The sequence below is a fragment of the Choristoneura fumiferana genome, chromosome 14 (genome assembly GCF_025370935.1).
Source record: "Choristoneura fumiferana chromosome 14, NRCan_CFum_1, whole genome shotgun sequence".
NCBI lineage: Eukaryota > Metazoa > Arthropoda > Insecta > Lepidoptera > Tortricidae > Choristoneura > Choristoneura fumiferana.
Genome location: NC_133485.1, coordinates 2,284,034 through 2,296,472, shown reverse-complemented (window position 1 = coordinate 2,296,472; position 12,439 = coordinate 2,284,034). Strand labels below are relative to the sequence as shown.

The window sequence follows — 12,439 nt, the reverse complement described above, 5'->3', positions numbered from 1 at the left end:
GATACTGCTGAACATGTGTTTGCTGACCAGGCATTCTTGCCGAACCGTATCGGGTAGGCATGTAATGAAATGGTGCATTTTGTATTGCATTGTAGCCTTCCGGTTTCGATTCTTTTCTGTTCTATTCTAGATAGAGCAAACAGAATTGGTAGGTCTGTCGCCGGCCTAAGGCTGCGCGTCAACCAGAGATATGTGCGGCGATTTGTTTAATTTTTCTTAATACTTTCGCCTGGCAACATTATCGTTTAGATTTGAATTAAAAAAGTAAAATCACTTGTCACTTCCTTTTTCGAACTTTAAAAAGTCTGTCGTGTCGTATATGTCGGCGCGTTCCCGCGCAAATTATATCGTACCTAGTTTTCGTGTCGTTGTCTTTTAAATATTTGTGTAAACTACGTGTGGACGCTCGAGGAAGGCTGATCCGTTGGAAGAAGTACTGTCCTTGCTGTATCTTAGTAGTTCTGCTGGTTAAGGGTAACCTTGTCGGAGGTAAGTTCGAATGAGCCGAAGATCGAGGGAGCCTGCGCCAGCTACTACAGCTAAGATCTGCACCATCATCAGCAGACGTCTCGGTGAGTGCTTCAACCACAGGTCTCAGCCTTTATCCAGTTATTTGCCACACTGTAGTTCGTATTTCTCGTCCTACAGTCCACTTAATTAAACCCCAAACAGTATTGTATTGCACAGCTAGCGAAATCAGCTGAGCGGAGCGAGGATAGGTAAATGAAGCGTTTCTATTGGTTCATGAGAAACACATTCCTCGCAACGCATCCTCGCATAAATGGCAGAAAAGCAGCTTAAGTGATTTGTCCTAGTGTTCTTGGGCCATTATTAATTGGAGTCGATTTGCCCGCAGTGCGATTCCGAGCGATCCCGATCAGCACCGAGCTGAAGGCGTTCGGACGGGCGGTGGACGTCTTCATCCTAGACCCCAACCGCCGCATCATGAAGCGCTGGCTCTCCCGACAGGTGAGTGCCCGACTGGCTCAAACCCACTGCAACGTCGCGTCCACAGATATAGATTACACTAGATTACGCAAATGCATCTACTTAGCGTGTCCGAACCCCGACCAAACGTCGGGGTTGGCCCCATACAAAGACTGACCGCTAACTGACTAATCATGACTAGTGACTGACTCCAGCCCCACGGCGCGAGCGGGTGGCGTATTTGAATCGATTTTGCGCGGACATCGGGGAATTCACATCGCTAATTCGCTCTTGAGACGTCACAGTAGATATAAAAAAGTGTCACGGTTGGTTTTCATAAAGATTGAGGTTTTGCGTTGTCTAGTGTAATCTATATGTGGTCGCGTCGTCATCTTTCGAATCAAACAACTTACCTACATTGAGACATAAATAAAATATGTATGGCTGCGGTTGATACTGGGAAACCAACCTTAGAGTATCTGTGTAGCACCTACATTTAATTCATGACAAACAAAATTATTATAAACTATAATATTCTCTTATTGTATCTTGTACAACTCTATATGACTTCTGTTTAAAACGTTGTAGGAGTCGTCGTTACTATTAAGAATAAGAATAATTTATTCGCTATTCGCAAAAACATTTTTACAGTACACAATTACAAGTTATGACAAAAAATAAATAAAAGCAAGTCTTTGCGAAGTCGCGAAACGGTCCCAGCTCAGCATAGTGTTGGCGAGTTACTTCTTGGTTTCCCGAGCTTTAAGCAAGAATGGCCTATCTGGCGGCATCACCATGGCTTCCCATATTATAAGTATTATAACATTCCATTATGGTAGTTTAGTCAACCCCTCGCATCTTGTAATGATAATGACCTTAACACCAAACACTATAGCACTCTACACCGTCAGTTTTAGTCGCCATCAAAAAGTGATATTTGCTTTGTTTTGCGTAACCAGAGTTGGAGTCGATACACGCATGTTAAGTACTCATTGTTTTCTGTCTGTTAGACTAACCCACACAAATTACCTGTCTCTCTCAATACTACAGGAAGGATTGGATTTATCGTTCCTATTTAATAGATGTTTTGTTCAGGATTTTTTTATCTTGTAAACGAGCAATTGTTGTAATACCTTCAAACGAGCTATTCTTGTTTTTGTATTATTTATTTATTTCGGGGATCTCGGAAAGGGCTCTAATAATTTCGACAAAATTTGCTATGCGGGCTTTCGAGGGCGAAGAATCGATCCAGCTCGGTCTTATCTCTGTGAAAAAGCGTGTTTTCGAATTATAATGCTATTTTTAGTGTAAATTCCACTTGCAATAAGATCGGTAAATTCGATGGTAGTTACTGTCATCAGAGTTGGTTCAGAGGTATAGTGTTGGATTTGTAAAATGGAGGTGTAGAGTTCTGTTGAAAATGATGAAGAAGACGATTATTTATTATTTAAACATATATTTCCATAACAATACGAACTAAGACACATATCGAAAGACAGCTAAACTAGACATATTCAAACCATAGTTAAAGTGTAAGCGGCCAATATAAATCTACAAAGGTTTACAACCTCAACACGCCTCCTTAGATTTATATTTTAATATGGCAACACTAATTAACATTGTTAAACATTGCAGGTATGGCAATATCAAATCAAGTTATATTTAACAATTGCCTGAATTTAAAGAATTTATGTTTCCTAACGCTTTGGTAAAAATATCTGCAACGTTATCTTCCGAATCAACTTTAACAATATCAATAGTTCCGTTCTTAACATTCTCGTGAACATAATGATAATGCACTTCAATATGCTTCGAATTCTTTGTGAAATTACCATACTTAGCAATAGCTACAGCACCTGAATTATCTTCATAAATGTTTACAGGAGCATGAAGAGTTAAAAAACATCATCAAGTATACTACGTAGTAAGCTTATTTCAGTTACAGCTTCTGACAACGCTATGTATTCAGCAAAAGTGGAAGATTTTGTCACAGTCATTTGTTTCTTTGACTTCCAGTACACAGCATTACCAAATAATCGAATTACAAAACCAGTAGTAGACTTACGGTCTACGATATCTCCGGCCCAATCGGCATCTACGTAACAATCCATTATAGTAGCTTTTAAATTCTGATAATATGTGAGCTTGAGATTTTTAGTCAAATACAAATATTTTAAAACACGCAATGCATATTTGAAATGAATTTCACCATAGCAGTTCTGAAATCTGCTCAAGTAATTGACACAAAAGGCAATGTCTGGTCGAGTGCCAGAACTAATGTATAACAAAGCTCCAATCAAGTTTCTGTATTTAATATCATCATTTAGTAATTCACATTTCTCAAGTTTGGCATTAATCTCCATAGGGGTTTTAAATAATTTAGAATTCTCAATTTCATATTTTTTTGCTAACGACTCTATGTATTTTTCCTGGCTTAAGGTCAAAATATTAGCTTTTGCATAGTCATACTCTACATCAATACCTATGTAGTTCCTAACCTTTCCCAAGTCCTTCATTCTAAAATGGTTACTTAATTTATTTTTAATTATAGCAACCGTGTGCTCATTTTTGCAAGCTATCAATAAATCATCGACATATACTAAAATATATACAGTACAGTTATCATCTGTTTTGACATAAAGACAATAGTCATATCTGCTCCTATGAAAACCAATAGTTGTTACAAAATCATTAAAACATTCGTACCAAGCTCGCGGGCTTTCTTTTAAACCATAAAGAGATTTATACAGTTTATATACTTTGTCAGTACCGTCTTCATAACCAAGAGGCTGTTTGACATACACTTCTGATAAAACTTTACCGTTTAGAAAAGCAGTCTCTACATCCATTTGATGTACATGTAAATTAAATTGGCAGCAATACGATAGCAGTAATTTTAAAGTATGCATCCTAGCAACAGGTGAATACGTATCATCAATATTAGTGGTTTGTTGAAACCCTCTAACCACTAACCTGGCTTTATAAAGATCAGCGGACTTCTTTTTGTAAACCCATTTTACATCTAGTACCTCTTTTTCCTGTGGTGCATTTACTAAGGTCCAAGTATCGTTTTTTACTAGGCTGTTCATCTCTCGGTCCATAGCCTCTTTCCATTCATCAGCCTCGTCACACGTAGTCGCCTCCTGAAAAGTATCTGGAATCATCGCATCACAATAATTAGCAGTTATACAATAGTAGCCAAATTCTTCATCAAAACGGTGTGGTGCTTTAATTTGTCTCTTTGAGGTCCTCTTTTCATTATTCACGATCTCTATCTTGCGTTATTATTAAGGTACCATGTCTTCTGTTTCAATTCTATCTAGGGAATCTTCCCATTTTTCTTCATCTATATTATTATCTTCTTCATTATCATCAAATGCAATAAGCTTAACATCTTCCTCAATTATATCCACGTGCCTTGCAATGACAACTCTATTGTTGATTAGTACTCTGTATCCAACATCTGTATATCCTAGTAAAATTCCCATCTCCGCTTTTTTGTCCCATTTTGATACTCTTTTTCTTCAGGTACTCTTACATAAACTTTACTACCGTACATTCTCAAATATTTTGCAGTTGGTTTTTCATGAAAAAATAATTCAAATGGCGTCTTTCTTTCTGGGGTATTTGTCATTATACGGTTTTTAAATAAGCAGCGGTCTTAATAGCTTCTGGCCAATAACATCTATCAACCTTTGCTTCAGCTAAGAGGCATCGTGCCATATCCATTAATAATCTATTATATCTTTCTGCTGTACCATTTAACTCATGTACGTATGCTGGGCAAGGCTTAATCATTATTCCTTTTGCTCTTGCGAAATTAAATATTCTGCTATTTATGTATTCTTTCCCGTTATCACATCTTAGTTCTTGATCATTTTTCCTGTAATATTTTGCATTTGATTGACATATTCTTCGAAGCATTCATACACTTGTTCTTTTGATTGAATACAATACACTCTAGCTATCTTGCTATAATCATCTATGAATGTCAAGAAATATTTTTCTCCTCGATATCCTGTAGCTCTATGTGGTCCGTTAACATCCGTGTGTACAATATCTAATATATCTTCTGCCTTTGTTCTATTATTGCTAAATGGCAAATTGTGCATTTTATTTTCGACGCATATAGCACACTTCATATAATCCGTTTCTATTTGTTTAGGTAATCCATCTAATATTTGACTTTTACACATCATGTCAAGATAATTGAAATTTATATGACCAAATGTTCGGTGCAGCTTTTCTTTCAATGTCATATTACAAGTTGCTGTATTACGCCTATTTCCTTACAGACAAAACTGGTTACTTTGTAGAGTCTCTCATCTTTCTTCGCAATTGCAATCAATTCTCTATTCTTGTTATATATCTTCGTTAAATATCCCGTCGAAACTATTGTGTGATTATCTGTTATCTTTGAATAGCTTAATAAGTTAGCTTTCATCTCTTTTACGTAAAATACATTGTCTATTATCACTTTGTTTCTATTCTCATAAACAGGAAAGTAAGTTTTAATGCTTCCAACCTTTGTCGCTTTCAATATTCTTCCATCACCAACCTTGACATTTATTGGTTCTTTCAATGTTACATATTTATCAAAGTATTCGTCGGTATTTATTATGTGGTCTGTACATCCACTGTCTAAAAGCCAATTTATTTGTCCTGGCTTAAGAGGAGTATCTTCATTAATCGTCGAATTGTTCACAACGCATGTGTGAAAGCTCTTTTTATAGTATTCCGTATTATAGTAATTTCCTCTGCCTCTGTTGGGTCCGAAAATTGTAGTGACCACGTCCTCGACCACGACTTCGAGCATAATGTCCACGACCACGACCTCGGTGTCCGTGCCAGCAGTCTCTTTGTATATGCCCAACTTTTCCGCAGGTAATACATGTTTGTTTGTTCTCAGATTCTACTTTAAAAGCGTTCGAGGTACCCGGCATTTCTTCGTCTACACTTTGGATTTTCTTCATTCTTATTTTACTTTTTAAATATTCTACGGTTCTATCTTTTTCTGGCAAAACATCTATTAAATCACCAATATAACTGTAATTTCCGGGCAACGCCTTTAACATATAATTTAATTTTTCACTTTCCGACATCATGGCGCCGGCCTTTTTCAAATCGTTGACAGATCGTTCGAATTCGTCGAAGAAAATGTTAACATCGGAATATTTCGTTAGTTTTATATTTTCTAAATTGTTTCTGCATACAATTTGCAATGCTGTAGATTGCTTTAAATACATTTCGTCGAATTTTAATATAATTTTGTATGCTGACTCTAGCTCGCTAATGTATTCCAACTGTTGGTTGGTAATCGCACTGTATATATAATTTGTAGCTTGAATATCCATCTCATCCCACTTAGTAGCATCTTCTTTTTCAGTTTTTATTCTAATAGCTACTTCCTTACATTTCTTAAATTCAAGAAATTTCAATAGCCGAATTTTCCAATTGGCATAATCCGTTCCGTCAAAAATTGGTATTACGATATTATTACTCATATTTACGACTTACTTGTTTTTAACTTCTTTTATACTAAAAGCTCTGCTACCATGTTGAAGATGATGAAGAAGACGATTATTTATTAATTAAAACATTATATTTCCATAACAATACGAACTAAGACACATATCGAAAGACAGCTAAACTAGACATATTCAAACCATAGTTAAAGTGTAAGCGGCCAATATAAATCTACAAAGGTTTACAACCTCAACAAGTTTCAAATCTATGTCGGATGCGACTTGTATTTTCATTTTTATCTATATAAAGCAGATATTTAGTTAACATTTCATCCAACAACCTAATTTGATCAGAGCAACTTCGGCACCGTAAGCCTGCACTACCAGCTGTCAGACCAGCCGTTGTTCGGCGAGTGGTACATCCGCGTGGAGGCCTTGGGACAGGTGGAGGAGGCCCAGTTCCTTGTTGAAGAGTACTATCAAACCAGATTCGAGGTAAGCAAGGATTAATAAAGTTATAACCTCTTTATCTTCTAAAAGGTTATTTTCTACCTGCGAGGCGGTATGAGACGATAATTAAAAGTATGGTAAAATGTATATTCTCCTAGCGCATCTTCGGTGTCTAATCTACAACTGTAACAAAAAATATTAACGTCTTCTTGGCAATAGATTTGAATTTATTACAGTTAGCTGCAAAAATATCGATACGGTCAAAGTTACAAAAATATGTGTACAAGACTTGATGGACTATATTTTTGGTCGTGTATACATGTTTGTAACGGTGATCTGTCGTTTCGCCGAGTTTAATTACGCAGATTTTCGTTTCGCAGACAACTATTAGCAGATTTTTCTTTTGGCCGAGCAACGTTTGGTATAATTGCGTGACGCCTATTATTCGTTCCGCCGAGTAGTAGGTAGGAAGAATAGCGATATGCAGATTTACAAAATAAACACAAATTCGACAGCGAAAAGTTGTTCGACCAAACGTTCAAAATATGTAGTGATTAATCGGCTAAACGAATTTCTGTCAATAGTTGTTCGGCTTACTGACTCATAAGCCAACTGAATAGTACTACTAAAGGCGTACCGTTACTCGGCGAAACGTGGTCTGCCAATCAATAATCTGCGTAAAAATTGTCGGTGAAACATTAGGTAACCGTTTGTAACTTGGTCCATATTATGGATATCTTTGTAGTTGAAGTCATCTGTTTGAAGCTATGTAATACATATCTATACCCTGCATTTTGTCTTGTTGTAAACTAATTGTACTGATTTGTGTTGTTCAGTGAATTTATTGTATATCAGGTAAACGTGACGATGCCAGCGTTCTTCTTCAACACGGAGCAGTTCATCCACGGGCGGATCATGGCCAACTACACGTCCGGTGCTCCGGTGCGCGGGAACCTCACGCTAAAGGCCACCGTGCGGCCCATACCGCAGTACCGGCCGCGGTACTACCGCGAGGGACAGTTCAACAACAAGGGACAGTTCGGGGTGCCCGCTGTGGGGTACAACAACAACCAGTACACCAGAGGTGAGAGGCGTCTAACTACACGTCCGGTGCTCCGGGGCGCGGGAACCTCACGCTAAAGGCCACCGTGCGGCCCATACCGCAGTACCGGCCGCGCTACTACCGCGAGGGGCAGTTCAACAACAAGGGACAGTTCGGGGTGCCCGCTGTGGGGTACAACAACAACCAGTACACCAGAGGTGAGAGGCGTCTAACTACACGTCCGGTGCTCCGGGGCGCGGGAACCTCACGCTAAAGGCCACCGTGCGGCCCATACCGCAGTACCGGCCGCGGTACTACCGCGAGGGGCAGTTCAACAACAAGGGACAGTTCGGGGTGCCCGCTGTGGGGTACAACAACAACCAGTACACCAGAGGTGAGAGGCGTCTAACTACACGTCCGGTGCTCCGGGGCGGGAACCTCACGCTAAAGGCCACCGTGCGGCCCATACCGCAGTACCGGCCGCGCTACTACCGCGAGGGACAGTTCAACAACAAGGGACAGTTCGGGGTGCCCGCTGTGGGGTACAACAACAACCAGTACACCAGAGGTGAGAGGCGTCTAACTACACGTCCGGTGCTCCGGGGCGCGGGAACCTCACGCTAAAGGCCACCGTGCGGCCCATACCGCAGTACCGGCCGCGGTACTACCGCGAGGGACAGTTCAACAACCAGTACACTAGAGGAGAGAGGCGACTGTCCACTAGTCTTCATTTTTCGCTAACGGTAAATTTAGGAGGGGTGGAATTTTAGAAAACATAAAATACGTGTTTTTATCTCTATTTCTTAGCCTAAAAACAGAGTTTTATGCTTCTAGCTTCAAAAATGGCAGACTTCCGTACAAACTTTCAACCCCGTTTTCACCTCTTTTGGTCCCTTAACTCAGCAGCACACTTGCAGCAGCTTAAGCTCTCCCCGCATCTACAGTTGTAATCCATTAAATAGGCCTCTTCCTCGACCAACTACCTCCATTTAATAAAACATACTCTTTGTCCACAGTCCGTCCCAACTTCAACCCGTACCTGTACAACGAATCCTACCAGCAGTTTGAGTACGGGCAGCTGGACGAGTTGGGCCGCCACAAGGAGTCCCGCTACCTGCCCGGACAACCCAACCAGATCGACCAGCCCGACTGGTGGTACGATCCGCAGAAGGTTTACACACGGATGTTTAATTTTGTAAGTGGTCCGTACTTTAAGGCCCTTATCACACTTGCGAGTAACGAGCGTATTTTTTATGAAGGCGATCACGCTTGACATTCGCCAACTGTACACAACAGTCTGTCATTTAATTATTTTTGTTTTTAATTATCTTTTAAACAATAAGAGTTAGGCTACTAGTTAAATAAACTTTATCTTTGTTTGTTTCTTAGTTTTTTAGAGAAATTCAATTTCATGTGACCTGTAACCTTCCTTTAAGTTAACGGATTGCATTATTTTTTTAAGGATGAAAAATACCCGTTTTGGATGGCGAAGCCGGAAGCGAGTCAGTACGATAACCGTTACGACGGCAACGGCAACCAGTATAACACTTACAACACTCAGAACCCGACCACCAACCAATATAGCAACTATTACAACAACATGTACTACGACAAGCTGCCCTACTTGAGATACGTAAGTGTTTACCCATATTCTAGTCTAGTGTAAGCGGAGCGGACTACATAAATACGGGGTCCGTTTACTGCAAAGATGTGCTGGGAATGAAGTTATAGTGATAAACTTGATGCCTGAACGGCTACAAAAATTTCTCGAGGTAGACTTTATACAAATAAATGACAAGGGACAACTCAGATTAATTAGTAACTTAGTTAAGCAAGCAAACAAAGTAAGCTAAGCGCAAAACTCTGAAACTACTGGATCGATTTCGCTAACTCTTTTTTTGTTGTGTTCTTTACTGTCAGGAGACGGTTTTTATGGCAGAAAATACAGAAAAAATACAACGGGGGCGAAGCCGCGGGCAACAGCTAGTTGTACATAAAAACACATAAAAATAACAGAACACAGGATAATAAGATGTACAAAGGCGAACTTATCCCTTAAAGAGATCTCTTCCAGTTAACCTTTGAACAATTGACAGGATATCAGACACAAGAGTAGACACTACAAGTACAATGAAAAGGTAAAAGAACCGAAATTTAAATTGACTCAAAAAATTCATTTCAAATACACATACATATATAGGTACACAAACTAATACATAATAATGAAGTCAGTAAACTAATGTAATCAAGACAAATAAACTACATGCGAAATACATATTCAACCCCAACCGGGGATCGAACTGAAGACCTCAAGCTTTGTTGTCAGGTTCTTTAACCATTAGTCTATCGAGCCGGCACCGGCAGTGAGTGTATCATGTATCATGTCTCATGTCCCCCAGTTCAACGGCACGTACGACTTCAAATACCCGATGTCGGAGCTGGCGCAGCTGGTGCCCGTGCTGGACGGCGTGGAGGTCATCATCACGGCGTCCGTGGGCGACCCCTTCCTGGACGACGTCGTCGAGGGCTACAGCATCGCCAGGATCTTCAACTCCTCGCTGGCGGTCAGCTTCCTGGGGGGGTCGCCGCAGGTCTTCAAGCCTCACATGCCGTTTGACGTCTATGTCAGTACATACATAATACATCTCTGTATTTTTTTGTGTAATTTAAGTTTTATTTATTTCTCTCTTTTTGTTATGTATTTCTTGCATGGTCTAAATGGGGCTTTATAGCGGGTTTACGGTTGATGCAGGCCAAAATCAAAATCAAAAAAATCAAAATCATTTATTCAGTAAATAGGCCGCAATGGGCACTTTTACACGTCATTTTTTAAAACTACCAGCGCTTTCGGAAAGACCATCATTGCCAAGAAGAATGCGCCGCAAGAAACTTGGCAGAAAGTCATTTTTTCAACATAAAATAATTACAAATAAAATACTTAAAAACTACAGTATACAATGAAATAAAAGAAAATACAAAATAACAATAATAATAATACAGGGATGTATGGGGTCCCTTAGTTACAAAACTAAACTCTAACTATAATCTACGTTCAGTGGAAGTGTAGACTGCTTCCACCGTCATAAATTAAAAATAATAATAATTATAATAATAATAATTTAATTCTGAAATTTACATTTCAGGTCAAGTAACCATTAAACTTTTGGATTCCGAAGGCAAGCTCACGTCTGCCGCCTGCGAACCTTAAACCTTATGTCCAACAGTGGACATCTTACAGCTAATATGATGATGATTAAGGTCCGACCGAGGCTGGTTTTTTAATCTCGGCTCAGATAGAGACCGAGAAAATAATATATTCTCAGCCGAGACCTAGACACAATTTTTTTTCCATTAATATCATTTTTTTACCTAAAAAAACACGCGTTATGAATGAAAACCATCGTGTCCTAGAAACAAAGTTGATTATCGCGTAAATCGCGGCCGAGAAACTCGGCTGTTTTGGGCCGAGACCTAGACCGAGATCTCGGCCCGATTTTTGGCCGAGATTTGTCGAAACCGAGACCGAGATCTCGGTCGGACCTTAATAATGATGATGATTCTGATTAAAGTTATTGCGCATCATCCCGAGTTCTCCTACGAACCTGATACCCTAAACCAAACAACCCCCTACAACTTCGAATACCATTCCGTGTTTAGATGGTGGTGTCCTACCACGACGGGTCTCCGCTGCCGCGCTGGCAGGCGAGCGGCGTGTCGCTGCTGCTGCACGTGACCGTGGAGGGCCGCGGCGGCGCCGTGGAGACCCAGCGGCCCACGCTCGTGCCCGGACACGACGCCGTCTGGCATCTCAAGATGGACCTCTACAAGTTGCTTAGTGAGTCACATGGACCACGGTTTTTCCACCAATATCATGGCCGCAAAAATACAACCGAATTGATAACCTCCTCCTTTTTTTAAGTCGGTTAAAAAAGAGGTTCTCAATTCGTCTGTTTTTTTTTGTATGTTTGTTACGCGATAACTTCGCCAATTGTGGGCCGAATTTCAAAATTCTTATTTTGTCCTAAAGGACATACTTCCGTTTCGAGGTGGTCCCATTGTCACCAAGTTAGGATCTGATGATGGGATCTTAGAGAAATCGAGGGCAATCCTGAAATTTTAAATGCACACCTATAGCGATTTTGGCATTTTTAACACCAAGTCAAGCATACATTCAGAAAGTATCATTTGGTGAACGGGACCTGATAAAAAAGACCGTAGGTACCTACCGGTACTCTGTTATATATAAAATAATATAACTATGCCGTGTTGTGAAATGCACTTTGGCTACAAATCACTAAAAACCATGAAAAAGAAAACTTTTTTACAAAAAATGGAACTGACTTCAAAAACCTTGAAAATATTTTTCTACTAGTTTGAAGTCGGTACCTCAGCACGAGCCAGCACGAGTGATTGAAGCCCAATATACAGTATGTAGGTGAGGTAGACGACTAGTTCCACTCTTGCTGGCTCGTGCTGAGGCTCCAACTTCAAACTAGTAGAAATTTATTTTCAAGGGTTTTGAACTCGGTTTCATTTTTTGTATAGACACTTTTAC

General features: G+C 39.9%; 1 protein-coding gene across 2 annotated transcripts in view; it reads left to right on the top strand.

The window, feature by feature from the left end:
• Positions 1-12,439, top strand: part of Mcr (macroglobulin complement-related) — a 44,366-nt gene that overhangs the window by 9,170 nt on the left and 22,757 nt on the right. The window contains exons 6-11 of one of the 2 annotated variants that reach the window (XM_074097110.1): positions 6,747-6,887; positions 7,698-7,926; positions 8,901-9,079; positions 9,347-9,517; positions 10,284-10,508; positions 11,542-11,719. In XM_074097110.1, coding sequence (XP_073953211.1) covers positions 6,747-6,887; positions 7,698-7,926; positions 8,901-9,079; positions 9,347-9,517; positions 10,284-10,508; positions 11,542-11,719 — 1,123 coding nt within the window. Of the gene's footprint in view, positions 1-6,746; positions 6,888-7,697; positions 7,927-8,320; positions 8,453-8,900; positions 9,080-9,346; positions 9,518-10,283; positions 10,509-11,541; positions 11,720-12,439 lie in introns of those variants that run through there. The other variant, XM_074097111.1, reaches the window with a different exon arrangement.